This window comes from Cygnus atratus, chromosome 5 (genome assembly GCF_013377495.2).
Source record: "Cygnus atratus isolate AKBS03 ecotype Queensland, Australia chromosome 5, CAtr_DNAZoo_HiC_assembly, whole genome shotgun sequence".
In the NCBI taxonomy this organism is placed as follows: domain Eukaryota; kingdom Metazoa; phylum Chordata; class Aves; order Anseriformes; family Anatidae; genus Cygnus; species Cygnus atratus.
Window position 1 is genome coordinate 13,233,579 of NC_066366.1, and position 20,042 is coordinate 13,253,620.

The following is a 20,042-nucleotide window of genomic DNA, read 5'->3' on the forward strand; positions in this document are numbered from 1 at the left end:
TTGCTGCCGTTATTAGAAAGTGCCACAAGCAATTGTGCAGGCAAATGCCCTTTAGTAATGGAAACCAAGTGATTCAGAATGACAATGTACAAACATCAATTCAACTAGCATTATTAATATCCTTATTAGTCAATCAGTCTTTGGTAAGCTAACAACTGTCTGGACTAAAAAAAAATAAATCTCATATGCATTACAGTTGAAGTTCCATGATAAAACAGAAATGTGGCATTATTAAAAACAATGCCAACAATCTGAATTTCATACACGTCCCATGCACTTTACAGCAAAATCTGCTAAAAATGGTACCCTTCTAAAGTCCTTTCTTGTAGTAGTCCACCTTTCATTGCCACATCATCCCTTGTGGGAATGACTTCTGTTGATCAAATGATCAAATCCATGAGACATTTTTTCAAAATTAGTGTTTTACAGAAATACAATCACTTACATTTAAATGAGCATTTTCATTCATGAGCATTTAAGAAAAATGAGCATTTCATTTTATTAGCATTTATATTTAAGTGAACATTTTGATCCTAATTTAATGAGACAGAATAAAATTCTAGCACTCAGAAAAAGGCAATCAGAGAAATAAAGGGTGGTCACTCACCTTTCTACCATGTGTGTCTGGTCCAGTGATAACCCATCGATTGCTGTGCATTCTGGACATTTGAACTTCTTTCGTGGGGTCACCTGCACAAAGGCACGCCAGATACCATCAAATATCAACAGAAGGGACATTAATCTCCTTGCACAGAGAGCAGCACAATACCTCTGAACATGCCTGCAGTGTAAACTGAGCTGTCTCACCAAGGGGGGTGTGTGGGGGGGTTGTTTAAAAAAAAAAAAAAAAAAGCCACTCCATTCCTCCATTCAGTTCCATCTGGCCGGGCTGACTGCAAAATTCACAGGGGCCCAATAAAAACGGCTTGGAGGGGTTTTTCCTTCTGTAACTGAAAAGAAGTGGCGATGACAAGCTCCTTAATTCCTGTTTAATGACTGTTTTCTCACTGCCAAGGTCCCTGTATAAACACCATTTGTTCTTGCAGCCATAACAGCGATGAAATATAGCTTCCCATACTTCACCGTAACGTTAATCCAACAGGCGCTCTTTTGCTCACTCCAGTTAATAGCTGACTGGCAAACTCTGCAAGGCTCTCCGAATTGCACAGAGGTGCCAAATTACTCTGCCTGTGCCCTCATACAGCTCAAAACCTTTTTCAGCAAAAACACACACTTTATCTTCTAAAGACTTTTTTAGGAAGTGCAGCCACCAGTCCCAGTAAATGATGATGGACAGATGGGAAAGTGGACCCTGCTAATTGAAGTAACGCCTGGTGGCCTCTAAATCTCATTCCAAGCTGACACATTTTGAAATGAATGTACAGAGTGAATGTCCAGACTTGAAAACGTGTCGAAACATGTCAGGAAATTAATTCAGGGATAAAAAGTTCATTTAAAGCTGATCTTGCAATTAACATTCTTGCAATTAACATTCCTATAAATCAGCTGTTGCCAGTCCACGACACAGAGAGCTGTAGACAGTTGGCTATTTCTTTCCTTTAGTCATCTCAAATAGCTAAAATACATGTATGTTGGTGTAGCTATCATTTAAATTACCTTCTTCATACTTCATCTAGTTGTTTAAAATAACCACCAGAAGCAAATGGCATAAAACAATTCTGTGTTCCTAGTTAGCATAGAAGTTTTACTAAAAAAGGGACTTGCTACTATGGAAGGAGACACCATACTGGAGGTAAATGCGAGAAGAGAGAAGATTAAGTAATATATTCAAGACTACTGAATTTACATGAACATGTAAATGTTTTTAAACTTTGTAAAGCTAAACAGCAGAGAAGTCCTACCTTAATGACCGATTTGCCAGTGACATTTGCCACTAGGAAATTCATGGCAATATCTTCACAGTTCATATGAGCATCCACCCAATTCTTGATGTCTCCAGGCATTTTGTACGTGTAAAGATAGTTGAAATACTGCATGACAGATGGAGAAGAAGAGAAGATAATTTTTAAATAGAGATGTAGTAACTTTAAGACTCTAAATGTTTCAGTCACTGAACAGCAGGCAGCTAAGGATGGATTACAGGCCAACTGACACTGCCTTCAAACAAGGTCTGCTCTAGCAGACAAGAGAATCATTTTTGGGTGCTTAAGTGCAAAATTATTCCACTCCTGACCAGCACACAGATTTTGCAATTGTTGTGGGTTTTGTTTGTTTGTTTCTTACATGCCTAGCTACATAGCCACATTAATTGCAAAATACACTATGAACTTAGTGGTCATGCAAACTGACAAGAGTTCTTCTGTAAGTTCCTGAAGGTAACAGTTATTTTACAGTTGTGGAGCAATCAGTTGTTTCCGCAGCATCAGAAAGAAAGAAGCTTAGGGAAAGTTTGCAGTTAGTTCTCAGACTGCTGTAGAAAATTATGGCGCCACAAAACACTCACAGAATGACAAAAAACACATAAAGCTCCTAAAGAGAGTCGTTCATGATGTATACTAGTCGTATACCACAAGCTGTATATTACAGATACCTTGTGATAAAATGCAGCCCCAGTGAGCACCATTGAGACTTCATTGGTCCATTCTGATTCGTATTTCCATTTGTTCATCTCATGGTCCCAGAGATGCAGGCGACCTGGATATCCAACCAACCTGTCTGGGAACTCACGCCAAACCTGAAGAGAACGAGACATGTCATTGTGCTAACCAAGCTTGCACTCCAAGCAAACAAATGTGCAGATGCAACATCTGCTTTGGGAAGGCAGTGGGGCAAAGACCATTTCAATCCTCATTAAGTCCTAATTTCTGAAATCAGTGGCTGCCTTGAAGAGGTATGAAAAAACCCAAGCTTGCTTTGGAAGGACCCTACAGCTCAAGGATGCCACATTCCAGAGTAAACAGCCACTGAGCCATACTAACTTCCTTCTTGAGGAGAAATACAACTGACTATTCAAGAAGATTTTAATGCTAATTAAAACAAAGCACGATTAAAATGCAACTTCTGATGTTAACTTCAGTAGATATGGCTACAACCTACTTTCACAGCTGGCTTTGGACCTAACCAACCTGCTTCTTTTGATAGAAATAGGCTTAAAACAGGCTTATATTTTAATATTTCTGGTATTCTTTAGTGGGTGCTTGTATGGATCTACTGCTACATGGAAGGCCTCTTTGCCCTTGACTTGTTCCAGACAGCTGGATGCAATCAAGATACCATCCTTGTCACTCCATACATTATTTTGTAGCTGACTACAGGATCAAACACAGTAGACAAGAACAAGGAGAAGGGCATCATTAACACAACCTCAGTCCTCCACACTGCTGGCCACATTAAATAATGGACAATTTTTGCATTAGGAAAAAATGGAGAAAGGATTATAATTATTAAAAGGGGTCTGGATGCTATTTGCTTGCTAAATACACCACATGCCTTTAACTGATCAATAATAAAGTTAGTATTTATCTATTTTATTTGAAAATTCAGAATTTATCCTTTATTTTGATTCAAATAACTGCTAGATTTGTTGGAAAACTAAGTCTTGACTCTGACACACAATGTTAAGTCACAAGAGTTCCTGTTTCAGATTGGTAGTTTATAAACAAACACATACCCAAATTTCATTGTGTATGCATGATCAACAGCAGCAAAATATCCCCAAGGGGCAATTCACAAGCAAACCTTTTCTTCCCTGAACAAAAAGGAAAGGAACCCTACAGCTGAATTTGCAGTATAGAAGGTGTTATCTGTAATTCCACGATACAGCGAACCTCGCTTTGCCAGCAGTTTGCTTAGGGCATCTTCCACGTGCCAGCACGTTTCAGGTGGGAGGCCTGGGTTATAAGGACTCTATGCAAGTAAATGGTCAAAGTAGTATGATAAAACAATCAGCATTAATTTACTGCTTCTCTATCTACATTTCTGTGATTCTGCATTACGATATACCTTTTTTCATCTATACATCTCAACACATTTTATTGCTGTCAGTTAACATAGCTTCAAAATCCCATGATGAGAGCAGTTATTATTTCAAACGTACAGATGAGGAAGCCTGCCAAAAATCAGACAGGAAACAAGAATGGGAACCAGATCTTCTGACTCTCTGACTTGTACTTCATCCAGAAATCAATCTTTCTAGACAGTTCTAAGGTACAGGTACTTGGATAGTATTTAGACAGGACAACCATCTAACAGAGGGCTCTTAAAAGCAAAGATGATTTGGAACTCAAGAAATAGGATCCACTGAATGTGTTACAAACTGGTGTCACCGACTAATTATTAAAAAAAACTATTGTTTTCAAGACAAGCTAGTAAGAGATTTGAGATACCTATTTTGACACAATGTCAAAAACACTAATGAAGGACAAAAGGGCAAAGGCATAGCCACTCCCAAAATTTGATTCCTCACTATCTGGGACTCTAAAAGTAATGATTTTTTACATATATATATATATATATATATATATATATATATTTTACTATTAAAATGCCCAATTCCCAGCTGTTGGAATGCACCACCACCTGAGCTACTGAGGCTCAGCAAAGAATTTGACAGAACAGTATGGATCTGTATCATACTGGGCTAAGAATTCTTGTAAAGGGAACAACACGCATATTAAATGCAGCTGAAGGAAAGATTAAACTCAGCTACTGCTTCCCAAGGGACTTCAGTGCTTTCAAAACACTCAACAGCAGATTCATATTCTTTCTAGTTTTTGCTCTCAGTGTCATCTTAAAGAGTCCAAACAAAATAAAAGCTAACTATAATGCATTTTACTAATACAGATTTCTTTGTATCATGGTAAAGCTCAACACTACTCTGATTCTGGCCTCTGAAAATTGTCAGTTTGCTGCATCTAAAAAATAACTTAGTTGTATTAAACAAAGATCCCTTTTAAAAGTAATGCTATCGAAGTCAGTGGAAAAGCTTGGCTTCTTCTTACCGCTCATCACTAGCTCATTCAATGGTAACTCCGGGAAAGGCTCCAAATAGCTGCATCCAGCTCATTGCCCAAATCCATACAAATGTTTTGTGCCAAAATTATTATGTACAGCTACTGCTTATAAGGAAGCTTTCAGAATAGAAATTGTGGTAATGATTCTTATACTACTTTCTATTTTGTACTACAGTCCATTTTCTTGTTTGATGGCTGCCTGTAATTTATTAGTCTGTTAGGAATACATTCCATCTTAGACAGTGATCTTATTAGCTTTCACAGACTAAAGAAGGACGGCCTGAGTTAATACTGCTAAGGGACACATCCAGGGAAAAACATACTGCCAAGTGAAGAGGAGGTATGCTTCTTTGCAGACAATGCTATTCCAATGACTCTGCTAGACAACACTGAATATAAATATTTTTGGACAAACGATCTCCCAGATGAAAAGTCAGATAAAAGCTCTGACTCGGCAGCTTTACTAAAAATCTTTTGAAAGACACCAAGAGAAAATGATGGTTTTTATTTTCAAGTCGAATTCCCCAAGCAACATAGAGATTCAGCCTAGCTAAAATAGCCTTCACCCTTACTTGCCTACAGTCTCTCTACTTCCTAATCTGAACTATTCTGCCCTAGTTCTCTATACCATCAAAACAGCTACATGTAGCCAAAAGGAAGGAGAAGTGCTTCATTCTCCAGAATATACTCCAATACCTATACATAAAATGTATTAGATTATATTAGCAGTTACATGCAACTTCAGGAACTAATTGAAATTTAAAAAAATTCTAGTCGTATAAACTGAAAAACAACCAGTGTTTCCAAAGCTACAATGGCAGTATCATAAGAATGAAACACTGACCATCCTCTACAAATTAAAGAAAATGCAGTCAATCAGCATTTCTTCTCTCCTCCCAGAGCCCCTTCCACTCTCAGTTCTCTCTTAGTCCTCAAAGGGATAGCTTATGCTATTATTAAAAAAAAAAAAGCAGAATGTAAACACAAAGTTCATTAAAAAAATAAGTGATGTTTCACACGCACATAATCTGTAAAATAACTTTTCAATTTGAAAAAATTTGAATGTGGCCAACAGTTACCCATGGACATCTTATTTTGGTATATTACCCCTCTTACAAGGGAATCCGAAAAATTCATTTTTAATAGTCAAAATGGGTATGCAAAAAATGTTCTAAAGAAGGCTAAGTTTTATGATGATTTTAGCTTGGTGGAATAAATACGTGATTCAGAGAGGTGTTATTGTGTGGGTTTTTTTAAAAAAACTTTTAAAGAATGCCAAAGCAATGAAGCACTGAAAAACAGAGCTCTGAGACAGATAAGACCACCATCTACTAGCAGTAGGTGAGAAGTTTCCAACAGAAAAAATAAACTTAGCAAGGCACCAAACTATTTTGTCTACAAAGAACACACTCAAAGCAACGATCCCAATTTGGATTATTTTTAATGTTGCTGTAATACTTTGTAAGGACAAAGTGCTGTGTAAGTACTTTATAAGAATCTTCATGAACTTCATACTTAGAGTTATCCCCGCTTTTCAGATTGATAGAAATGATAGCAATCTGCCCTGAGACCAGCAGAGCCTCAGAGGTGGGAATACGAGAATGCATGCCCTCAGTCTCTCATTCAAACACCAAACTCTTTGGAAGCAGCCAATGATTCTGCTTAAATTTTTTAAGATTATGATATTCTAAATACTCGCTCCTTTTCTTGCTCTCTGATATTCCCTCTGTGAACAACAACGATTGGTAAGTGGGAAAAGTTGTCTAGCCCTAGCAGTTTACTTCCAGGGCCTCAAGTCATGCCTGTGATTTCACTATGTAATTTACAGAAATAGTCTTTTTTTCAAGTCAGAACGTCACAGGCATTCTTATGCTACCTTAATGCAGCAGCACACAGGGACTATTTTTCTGCTTGCTCCAATAGATTTACGCAACACAATAAATCACCGTACCATAATAGCTCACTTTTAACAAGTAAAAAATGTCTGACACTTTGAGTGTTACTATAATTTTTTATGGTTGAAAGTGTACTGAGATCAAAGTTTTCAGTTTTTTTTAGGCTTGCTCTATACATTCAGACAAGTCTGTGACAGAGGAGATTTTGCCACATGTTTAAATGTAAAGTCTCAAGGATGTCAGGAGGAGAAAAGAAAATTACCGAATGTCACGTTTTCAACCCTTCTTATGACCAAAGCAGAAACAGACATACTTTTAAAAGAAAAACTTTCTAGTAACATTATATTCTGCTACTGTTCCCTCTGGATTCCCCTGCAAATGAGTCAAGAGTTTGAGAGATACTTTTCTGGTAACACACATAAACAGATAAATAAATTATCACAGGCTGAGGACAATTTAAACATCTGGGAGCCAGCTCAGGCCTGTCAAGCAAGTCACAGACACTCAGGGACAGGAAAGATCAATCTTCAACCCCTGATTTCTGTGCCAGAGAGTAGGAACTACATCACTCACCCTCCTTAAGAGAAAAAACATATATTTATAAAATAATTCACTGTGCTTCTGTACTCAAAGACATTTTTACTCATTTATTTTACAAATTAAAAAAAAAGCAATCTGAGAATATAAGGGTTCAAATGACCCATGGGTTTGTCTCAACTATCTGCTCAGTAAGGCATTTTAGTTTTCCATCTATGTGGCTGTGTACTAAGCTGGATTCTCAGAATCAACGAGGAGTAGGATTTATAATCGCAAAGAACGGCAAAAGCCATAGGTTTTAGTCTGCCAGACAAAACAATTCCACGTCCAAACGGTTACATGCACACACTGAATGTAAGGGCCGTTACTCGGGCAGCCCCTGCCACCAGCGCATGCGGCCCACAGAAGGCCGACAAACCAGGCAGCACAGGCCAGCAGCCAGACCTGGGGATGCAGCTTTGCAAGTCCCAACCACCACCTGGTCTCAGCTTTTTTTCAAGAGGATGACGCTTTCCTGAGCGACTAGTCTCAATATACATGAAGGTAGAGATGCTCTCAACTGTGGGTGTTTAAGTTAATGCTTCAGACACATGAGCATCGCAGTTCTATTCTCACAACTTCTGGCTGACAGATCTGACACCCAACTGCAGCACGGCAGTTTGAACCTCTGCTTCGAAGCCCTCCAAGCCTGCTTTGCCAGTAGCAGAGATTCATTTGGAACTACTTACACAGTCACTTACATTTACTTGAGCCAGCTCTATGAAAATCTAACTGGAAATGGAGCCAAAATTTACACTGCATGCACGTTATGGATTTACTATTTTTCATCAGATCAGTTCACCCTCAAAACCAGTAGTTAGAAGCACCAACACAGACAAAAGTCGGCTTGCAGAACTGCCAACATTTCATTGCTCTGCTGCTGTAATACAGTGCTTAAAGCACTCAATGTAGTCACCATGGTATAGAAAAGAGGCATATGTGACCACAAAAAAAAAAAATCACCTTCCTTCGGTTGTCTTCTCTTCACTCTGTTGTTCACAATCCATGTACTAACCTGTTACTCTTAACCTGGCAAGGCAAATATTTCCTTTCTAGATATACACGATAGGTTAAACCTCTGCCTCCAGTACTTAACCTCTTTGTTATGGCATCAGTATATCTACATTACCACATGTAACTTCTTGAGGCCAAAAATTTGTTGCTTGCTAAGAGCCTCTTTGACTTGAGAGGGAGAAAGAGACATATTTTACCACATATGTGTTCAGACTAAACAAATACTTCCAAAATCTTTCAAAAAACATCATCTTGTGTTAGCAACTGCACTTGAGTATTAAAAATGATACAACTATCATACTTAGTTTGCTTTCTGGCCTTTTGAATAGTAATTTTCATTATTTCACTCAATTTAGATAACAGTTTTGTTCTAGCTCTCGTGTAAGAAGCCTAGTGTTGTTTTGTCCTGGATACTGCAGGTACAGGTGTGAATAAATGATTCACACCTTTCTTAAATCTACTCTTACATTTTGTGAAGTTTCTGATTTATTTACACAGAGCATATGTTTGTCTTAAATACATGCACAGAACAGTAATGTCAGGTTATGGACTGTGTCATATACTCAGATACAAATGGAAGACAAAATTAACTCACTCAAGCCAAAGTTTTGGAAGGAAGACAACAGTGGCTTTAAGTGCGCTTTTGGACAAACAACTCAAATACGCCTATAAAGACCTTCACCTCTTTGTACTGCCATGGGTAACTGATTTGGACAAGCTTTCTTGTTGTTGATACCCTCATTACAACAGCAGCTGTTGAAGCTTTGCCATTTAAAGCATATGATACATGTTTCCCCTCCATGACATTCTTTAGTTCCTCTTTTCACTGCACCCCACCTTACTTTGGCATGTCCTCAGGAGGCCTCCTCTGTTCCCAGCATTTAATCTCTAAAACTTGTCTTGTCCATCAATCTGTACAGGAAGAATCTGATGGCAACATGCCCCCACCAACAGGGAAAACATTGTTCTACAGGCTAAGAGGCCAATTAAAATTTGTTATATTTCTTTTTTTATTCTAAAAAAAATTTATTCTATGAATGCTAACAGATTAATAATGGGACAACTAAACAAATAATTTTACTTGAAGAGAACACATCATAGCAACCAGTCCCATCAGGTGAAGAGCATGCAAAGATATGGAACTGCAATCCTTGTAATCCCTGCTTAATGAGAAGCCCTCACTGCAGAAATATCTGAAATATTAAGTTGTATAGCAATTGAGTTGTCATGTTTGGAAACCTTTTTGAAACTGATCAGATTAATCCTATTCACAGTCTCCAGACTGCTTCCATTACACATCTACACAACTGAAACTACACAACATTTTCTGGAGTCTCTTGGCATCACTCTGCCAATTATGGAAAATTTTCTGTTAGCTAGCAGTGTTTTCCATAAAGTAATGACAATCTGTAAAAATACTTTGGAAAGCATTGAACTGCCACAGTAAACAGAGATGCAACAGAGATGCACAGTGCTTCCTCCATTTCAAATACACATACAATGTCATATTGTATAAGAGGGGGAAAAAAGGCTTTTCTCTTACCTCGTAGCCAAACTGAAGTTCATCTGAGGTTAGCATAATGATATCATCATCAATAGCCAACACTGCTTCTGTTTCAATTTCATCATAAGGGAAGAAGCGGTTACTAAGTTTGTTTTCTGCAGTCCTAACAACTTTCAGTGGAACCCGAATCTTTGGCCAGAGGGAATCTAGAGCGAAATATTAGAAGAAATTTAATTCAACATGTTATTTTACTTCTGAACAAGTCTGCACTTCTACCTTAGTTTCTTTTTATAATATAACCTGACTTCCACTTACTCAAAAATGTAAGCAATACGAAGACAACAGGCAGAGAAGTTCAGTTATATTTTCATCTTTTGCTCTCTATAGAGAGCTTCACAGATAAACTATACAGCGGATAGCCTGCCCAAAACAGCAGTCTGGAATAACCACACAACAAGAATCAGTGATACTATGTTCTGATTTAGGACGCAAAGCAATTTAAAAGAATTTGAAGAAATATATGATCACTGACTGCAAGTCTGTGGTCATAAAGAATTTGAAAAAGATTGTCAGTTCTATTAATTGCTGAGAAAAATAAACTTTATTTTAACAATTAATGATCTAGATATACCTAACTTGTTAATCACTTAACAATCGACCATTAATAATTAAGGAGTAGATTCTATGTGAGCATATTTGAATCATTTCTTTCACCTTCAAAGTCCTAACTGACAGTAATATATTAATCTGCATAAATGCAAAAGGATGCCAGTTATACCCTACACCCTCTTTACAAGTAGAATGAAGCACTAGAGTACAGAACACAGAACAATGAAAAATCTCAATTCAGATGATGCTCTAATTAGTAACAGGAAACTATAGATAGAAAATAGGACCCAATTCACTCTAGAATGAGGTTACATTTTCATTTCTTGCTGCGTTTAACTAAAAGTAGCACTTTAAGTGGTACATTAACAGTTTCTGCAAGCTTTTACATATTGAAAATTTTCAAAATCATATTCTATTCCTACAAAAGGATAACTGGAGGCTTAAGTACGGAGCACCAAGCTAAAACTAACACAGCAGAACTAAGAACTGCACAGTAAACATTAAGTCTAAATGCACTCATTTAACCGTTTTCCAGCACAAAACTTAACAGCAGACATTATTACAGTTTGGTGCGTCTCTGAAGCACTAAATCAAAGTGTAGTTTAATAAATAGCAAGCATCAACTACAAATGTGTTAAGCTGATTTCTTTCAGCTTTCACAGTAAACATTTATTTAACAAGAGCTTGAAGGAAAAAAGAGCATTGTAAGATTAGTGTATTCTGAAAGATAAGGTTGTTGACACCACACAGATGAAGATGAGTTTCTTACACTGGTAAAATGAAGGGGCTGACAGATTGGTATGTAATAAGAAAAATAAGAGAGAATACACTAAATCAATTACAAAGTGACTACTAAGAGATCTTTATAAGTTGCTCTCTGTATCAAATGGAAATGTACAAGCATAGCGTGTAAGAACTGACGCTGAACTGTCTGAAGCCACAGAAATTCTCATCAATGATCTGAAATAAATATAAAGCTTGGAGACATGAAAAATAGTGTGGACAACAAGGTCAAGCAGCATTCTGGACTGTTTAGTGAACTTAGGTACATTTGAACAAAAAGCAGACCAACACAGCATTAAACAGCAGGAAAGGCAACTTTTTCTCAAAAGCAGCTACTGACAAAGATTAAGAGGTCAGAGTAGACATTGGTTCTCAGCATGCTGCTTCAGCAAAATAGATTGATGTAGGTCTTCAATATATAGATGGGTAAACAGTAAGAAATGCAGGGAAGGAAGTGGAGGGCAATTTTTTTGTATGCAGGACAGTCAGATAGATGAAAAAATACTGTTTGATTGTGGTGCTTTTTGTATGTTTCAAAGCCTGTTAGAAGATCGGAAATGATACAAGAAAGAACCATGTAAGTTACTTAAGGGAAGGAGAATGCCTTACGGTGGAACTTGGAGATCAATCTTATTGTTTAGCTTATTAGAAGAAAGAACAAAAAGTAGATTTGATCAACATATACATTTACAGGAAGAATAATGCCATATCTTCAACCAACTAGAGAAAGACATAACAAAAACACAATGACTAAAACCTGAAGCCAGGCAAATTCATAGTATAGATAATGTAGATGTCTTTAATAGTAACAGTGGTTAACCTCTGGAAGAAGACAGTAGCTGATTCTGTATATCTTGTCTTTGAACAAGACTAGGTACTTTTTACAGAAAATGCGCTCAAGTCGAAGTCACTGGGTTGAAAAGTAATGCAATAACTGATGACTTACAGGTCAACCCAGATGATCTTACTGTCCCATCTGACTCAAAAACTATGGAGATTGTTGGCTGTTGTCAGGATGAGAATAGGAAGCTTGAATGTAAATTCCTAGGACATGAGGATTAATACAGAAATTCAGAAAACAGCACAGGGAAACAAGACCCTTGCTTCTGTGTTTTAAGAACGAAAGGAAGAAGGCAACGAATGCCAATAAAAGTCCAAGATAAGGGAAACCCTAACCCTAGGAAATGCTTTTAGTTTGTAAACAAACAAAAAGTCAGCTTCTGGAAGTGTTCTCAGCAGAAGGATCTGAAGAATGCTGGAGTTTAGGCAAAACCAAAAGTAAACGAGTTGCAAGGGGATACAATTATGCGCACACACTTCTCATTCCATAATAATTCAGAATCAGATCTGCTCCCAAACAGGTTTGCCCTCTTTCCACTGTCACCAGGAAGACATAATTAGCACTAGAGAAGAACAAAAGCTGCCTCATTCCAACACATACAAGTAAAACTTGCTCCCAGGAGCAAGCGTCCACATCCTCATTGCCACTGGGCCTCTCAGATTTAACAACTCACATAATACTCCTAAATAAAACACAGAGCTACATGCTCCTTACAGATACCAGAGCCCAAGCACTACTTCACTGAGAAAACAAAACCCTCTTTCCAAACCACACCAAAAGTCTTCAAAACGCAATTTTTCTTGGAGCTTTAGTTTAGAAAGAAGGATTGGCATACATGGGTGGCCAAAAGAAAGGAGAAGAAATAAAACGATATTTACTGGCAATATTTTTATTTAGTTTCCTACCCTGAGGTTATTCCTGTGAGACTAAAAAAGTGACTATAAAATCTACCTTTATCTGGGTGGTCTTGTAGACCACAGCTCGTATTTGAAATGTATGCAGATTCTTGTTCAATTTTACTCACATCTTCTCCTTCTAGCAGAAAGCAAGAGACATCACCCCAAGTGACGTGATGCTACATCACTGAAGTGGTCTTTAATAACCATTAGTAGTCAGTCTGAAGGATTAAATCATGCTACTGATGGTCTCCAGTGGAAGTCAGCCAGCAGCTGGGGAGACAGAGCAAGTCACCAGGGGCCACAACAAAAGTGTTGAAGAGCCGTGGATTCTAATTATAATGAAATTAGCGCGTTTTATTCTCCACATTGCTAATCAAATGCAATGTCTTTGAAACTCCCTGCCTCAACCATAACCTGAAATGACAACTCCAGTAAGATGACACTGAATTAACTCAAAGATTTCCATCTTATTAGTCATCCTAACCTCAGGAGGCAGTAACACCGAATGAGAAAACAGTTTACTGCAAATTTGTACTACCAAGCCTACTCATTGCTTTCTCACTGGTTTACTGTACAACATGCAAGCACCATATTTGTAAGAGAGTTACAGCCACTCTACAAGGACTTACATCACAGCCTCCAAGACTGCAGACTGTTTAACATTTGCAAGCTACTTAAAGACCTTAGGCTAATTGTCTATAATAACCCAATTATAAACTGTGCATTGGTATAAAAGAATTTCAAGTAGCCTGCTAGATCCCCAAGAGACTCCACTGTCACAAGTGTTTGAGGCAAGCAAAATTGTCAGAAGTATGTATGTACTTGTAAATTTGCATTTATAAATATCAATAAACTTTATAATTTATACATGCTAAGTACTTTTTTATTTGGGCTTTTCTTCGACTTGTGCCTGCTATATGTATAAAAAATGACAACAAAATAGCAACGAAGATTTTATTTCAGTACAATAATACCATAAAACAAAAATTAAAACTGAAAGCCACTAGGATTGTGAAATAATAATTCAGAATAAAATCAATCAAGCAAGGACACTTTAAACTTCTAGCTCTTCAAAAAAACAACCATTTGATAGCTTACTTACAGACATGCCACTTGCATTAAAATATGGTAACAGAAGAAAAAGTAATGAAAAGTGTATGAAAAATGAAGGTGTAATCTAATCATAATTGGCATGCATCTCAGATGTCAGCAAATCCTGTTAAATCCACATGATTTACTAAGGTCTTGGAAAGTCTCTCAAAGTGACCAATTCTCAAAAAGAGATAAGTTACTATAAAATATTTGTGCTTTGAGAAACGTAATACAAACTGTTTGAATTTGGACTTATGTTAAAGAAATGAACGGAAAATAAGCGTTTTGGAGACACTCTGAATAATGTATTAGGCTATCAGTTACCCCTTCTTTCATTCTGCATACTGCAGAGTAAGACTACTTACTGCCTCTGACGCTAAGCATTGCTTTACCTACAGAGAGGGAAGCACGCGAGAGATGTAATGACACAAACTAACTCGGGTTGCCACTACACTGACTACCTGAGCAAAAATGACCGTCACAAAGGACAGAAGACTCCATCCTAAATATTTCTGGTTCAAAATTAGCCCTGCTAAAAGACTCCAACAGAAGTATACAGTCAATAAAAGACAACAACTACTTCAGAATCCAAAGTCTTAGAATCCATCAGGAAGGTTAACATTGTCCTTCCTTAAAATTGTCCTTTAAAATAAAAAAAAAAATTTAAAAGACAAAAAAGAAGACTGTACTTTTCCTTTCTACACATAGGAGGAACGAGGCATAACGAGAAGTCTGAGACAGGTTCTGCCACTTCTCTAATATCACACTCTGAATTTTCATATACTGCTTGGAAAAGTAATGTTCTGAGAAACCTGAGCACTAGCAAAACATATATGGGGGTAATCCTAATTTTAGTAGACTTTATTATAACCAAGGTAAAAGCCCACGCCTTAATTCTTACAGTAAGGGGGCATTTGCATCATTTAACCAAGTATGACAAGGACAAAAGAAGCCCAAGATAAGAAGTGATGGATAAGGCAGATGAAGTCTTACAAGCTGTCATGAGAACCTTTAAGCATACAAAAGTAAATATGCATGTTTGCACTAGGAATTACTTCTTTTGAGGTGAGGGCTTGGTGAGGGCTTTCTGTGATGCGGCAGAAGACAGAGATAAAATATTAAAACAGAGCTCCCTGGAGTATACAAAGTCTCTGTCTATGCATGGAGCCTGAGGAGAAAGACAGGCACCTCCTGTTGTATCATACTGAAATAATTACGAGAGACTAACTAGCGTTTGGATAATACATACACTTGCTCTTTGGCAACAAGACTCCAGGCATTCTTGACACTTTACTGTTCAGGACTACTGATCCACTGATTGCAGAAGCTACCACAAAAAACAGTATGTGGTCTTCTAAAAACAAAATCAGCAGTTTCCAAACTTTCCCAAATGCGGCTTCCATTTCTAATGGGCTTACAATCTGTAACAACCACATACATGACTGCAGTTCTGGCCAGCCCACAATCCTGCCATTAAGTCCTGCAACTCCACATCTCACAGCAAATTTTTCAAGCATGATTTCAAGATGATTTCCATGAAATTCAGGATTAAAATCAGTGCTAACATCCTCTATCCCAAGGAAAAAAAAAAGTGTTGTAATTACATTTCATTAATAACTGAGCATTTCAAATAGGAGAGTGGCAAAAAGATAAACATCTTTTAATATGCATTTCTCAGCTACAACTCTCAGTGAATTAATTGAAAGTCACAATGAAGAGAAGGGATGACAGTCATGAGAGGCAATTTTGTTATAATCTGAAGAAGTCCCCTTTCCCTGCCTAAAAAAGTTTCCATTTCCCTACTCCATACATCCCTAGGCTTGCTATCTTGGCATCAGATGTTTGTACCAAAATATAAGTAACGCAAGCTTGCAAAATGGTTATATATAATAATGAATTATTGCTTTCAAATCCAGACCTGCTTCTCAGGTCTAAGGGAACTGTTAATCAATACATGAGAGAGAGAATTAAAAATAACAAGAGTGATATTTCTGTGGAGCATATTACCTCTTTTCAACAGAAACGGCATCATCATTTTGTTATATAGCATCATTCACTGATTCCTCACTTCTGAGAAACTGGTAAATTAAAAACATCTGAAAGGGTCCTTCAGCACTAGAAGCATTATTTTCTAACTTGTCCACAAACAGAAGTGTGTTTTTATAGGAAATTACTTGCTCTAATTATTAATCATCCATTTCTAGTTTCAGCATTCAACATACGGAAAGAGAGAATCAATACAGCTGCTGTGCAGAGCTAAACAATAACCTTGGGACACCCATTCTTAGTAACAAGTTCAAAAATAGAAAGTGATATTTGAATGCAGATGGTTTATTGAATTTACAGTTGGAAGCAGCAGATAAGGATAATAAGGAGGAGCTGGAAATACAATGTATATTCCTGATGGCAAAAGCTGAATGCTTGCCAATATTAAGAGCAACATGATAAATTAAAATTAAAAAAAGATCCACTCACTGGCTACAATAATGGCATTTTGATGACTCATATAAAGCTACTCATACAAACATGCTCATACAAATATGCTTTTTCTGTTCTACTTTCTCAGTAAGAAAAACTAGGAGAATCTCACAGCTGCTGATTACGTGGCACCAGAGTTCATATTCGGCTCCACTCCTCCACAACTCCTAAGGAGTCTACTTGGAACTGCAAAAAGGAAAAACGTTTCCAGAAGGTGTGCAAGGTAGACTAAGATGAATAAAAAATAAATTAATTAATTAAAAAAAAAAAAACAAAACAGAAAACATCACTAAACATGCTTCTTTGTATGTATCTGTAATTGCTCAGATGCTCAACTCCTATCTGATCTTTCATTTGATACTCATTCTAATTGGCCTATAGCAGTCTGTATGAATTCAACTAATGGAAGTGGATGATGAAAGCCTAACGAGGACTTTTTCTAGTCTTGACTGAAAGACAGAACTCAGCTCGTATCTGAAGTTTCAAAACTTTGTCAGAAAAAGCAACATCGAGCATGTTACATCTATTTATTACCAGCACTCCTTCAACAATGGCTGAAATTACTGAAAAAGTCTGTTCAGGTATGTCAACTGCTTACACTTAAAACTATCTGTCCAAAAAAGATTTCTACCTGCATTACAGTTTTTGTACAGGTCTATAGTAATGCATGGAATTCCTCCTATATATAAGGAAACAGATTATTGGTTTATAGGACATGATTTAGAGCCTCAGCTGGGTTTGTTAAACTAGATTTGTAGACTTCCTTCAGAAGTAACATTAGATGATTCATGGAAGACTAAAACAGTCTTCAGTCAGCTCTCCAGCTAATCAAGAAAAATGGCAGTAAGTACATTGTGAAGAAGCCAAATTAATTCAAAACCTAAAAAGTAGTTCAACAAAACACTCCTACCAGTGCTGGTAAAGTAGGTAAAAAAAATCTGCCATTGAAGGCTTTTTTCTTAAAGACACAGTAACCCACAGGACACTCAGGTTCCTTATCCTCAATGTTTTGTATCAATGTGGCCAATTAACAGTACCAAACAAACAAAAATGTGGTTGTTGCAGTAATATCCATAAACCTAGCAATCTGTACCTTATTCTGAAATTATCAACAATTTAGCTCCAGAAAACACTGCTTAAAGAACTACAGAGAAAATACTACACATTTTTTTAAAATCCATTTTTGTTTTTCATAAAGCTGAACGTAAAAAGGAATCAAACTATCACACGTGATTCCTTACTCATTGCACATTTACCAAAAGTAATGCACTTAAGTGTTTCTATACCATGTATGTGGTAGACAAGATGATTTCTTCAGCTAAAACACACATGATGTGTTAGTGGAAATTACTATCACAGACTGTTTCCTTGAACTTCAGAACTAGCAATTTAGACAAATTTAAATGAAAGGGCAAAAGTATTTGGCTGAACAGAGAAAATAAAAAAAAACATCCTGTCTGCACACACATTCCCAGCAGCAGACAGTTGGACCACAATGTTTATTTTATTGGATGCAGAGCGAGTGAGAAAAAAATAATTTTCCTATAGTATTTCAAAGCTTTTAACCTTTTTATTAATATTATACATGTAGTCATGGGCATGCTGATGTTACGGCTGGGTTGACAAGCTTCTTGCATACCCCATATGGCTGAGTATAAATGTAAAACTCAGCCAAAGACACAGAGATCACATCCCCTAAATTTACAGAATGCTTAAGATCAGCAAAATGATTCTGCAAAGTGTTAAGGTTCTGGATTAAAATCATTATCATACATGATATTTCCTCTCTGCTCTTGTACAAAAGATCCAACGTTTTTACCATAAGCTCTCTGAAAGCTTTGATATGCCTGCACAAGACTTCTGTGTTTCTCATACATTCCTCTGCTGCAGCTTCCTGATCCTGATGCACCCCAGGGCACACTGCTGGCTCATACTCAGCTTGATATCAACCAGAGCTCCCAGATCCCTTTCTGTGGGGGCTGCTCTCCAGCCTCTTGTCCCCCAGTCTGTATGTACAGCCAACAATGCCCCTTCCCAGGCACAGCCACTTGCTCTTGTTAAACTTCATTGTTGATAGCCCTCTAATATGTCACGATCTCTCTGCAAGGCCTCTGTACCCCTGAGGGAGTCAGCATCTCCTCCCAATTTAGTATCATCTGCAAACTTACTCTAAACACCTTCTGGTCCCATATTCAAGTCATTTATGCTAACACTGAAGAGAACTGGCCCTAAAATGGAGCCCTTCAGAACCCCACTAGCAACTGGCTGCCAGCCTGATGTAACCCCATTTCCTATAACCCTTTGAGCATGACCCATCAGCAAACTGTTCCCCCATTGTATCATGTTTTTATCTATCCGTATGCTGGACATTTTGTCCAGAAGAATACTGTGATAAACAGTACTGAAAGCTTTACTGAAATCCAAAAAGATTACATCAACTGGCTTCCCATTCTCTGACTGCTTACAATACATACTTCTCTGATAACAATATCAAGTGTAATTGGTGTCATTTTCAATTATAGTACCATTCTCGTGTCATATTTGCACAGCGCTATGCCAGCTCCACCTCAGGAGGCCCAAATCCAATTCTCAATTTACTGTGCATAATCAATATGGAAGACAACTTTGATGTCCTCCACCCAGCCCTCCCACTTACACACACCAAACAAAACCACAGGACTGCAATGACGAAAGCCAAGGCTTGCTTCTGTACAGAAATGTGTCCTGTATATGGAAACACCCAGGAAACATAGCACTTGATGCTCGAGGAGGTCAAGCGCCTCAGCTTTGCTACAACCAATTAAAAGAAAATAGCCATAAAAGTGCAGATACTACTGTAGGGTAATAAACTTGACTTTATCAGTGACAGTGGTGCACATTACAAACTTCAAACTCATTCCTTGCCCTAATCCATCAGAAACTTCCTGGCTTTAACAGGCTATAAACAGCAGAAGCTTTGAAGTCCACAGATTAGGATCGCTAATAGACAGACCGAAGGAGAGACTGGCTGAAGAGCCAAGTGGAATGCCCTGCATGGATCTGAAATAAAACAAGTTAATTTAATCAAACTGACCTCTCTTTGGCCATGGCCCAAGAGATTACAATGGTTATAACAGCAATAAAGAGACAAGGAACGCTGGAAACAAATAGTTATTTACTTCATTGCAATGCTTAGTCTAATGTAAGGGCAAAAGTGCCTAGGCGTTTAACTACGCTCTCAAAACAATTGAGAGCACAGTTTTAAACTCTACAGCCAACAGCATTTTCTTCTGAAACTAGTTTGTCTTCTCAGTAACTGAGGCAGAAAAAAATAAAACGCTCTAATATTCAAGAACTTCTAAATGCAAAATTAAAATGAATGATTTAACAGAAAAGTTA

At 37.5% G+C, this 20,042-nt stretch overlaps 1 protein-coding gene across 3 annotated transcripts in view; it reads right to left on the bottom strand.

Annotated features, from left to right (window-relative positions):
- The window catches only part of EXT2 (exostosin glycosyltransferase 2), a 73,144-nt gene that overhangs the window by 7,872 nt on the left and 45,230 nt on the right, over positions 1-20,042 (bottom strand). For all 3 annotated transcript variants that reach the window (XM_035552141.2, XM_050710942.1, XM_035552142.2), the window contains exons 10-13: positions 10,002-10,168; positions 2,552-2,695; positions 1,863-1,991; positions 608-690 (exon numbers count right to left, since the gene is read on the bottom strand). In XM_035552141.2, coding sequence (XP_035408034.1) covers positions 608-690; positions 1,863-1,991; positions 2,552-2,695; positions 10,002-10,168 — 523 coding nt within the window. The remainder of the gene's footprint in view (positions 1-607; positions 691-1,862; positions 1,992-2,551; positions 2,696-10,001; positions 10,169-20,042) is intronic.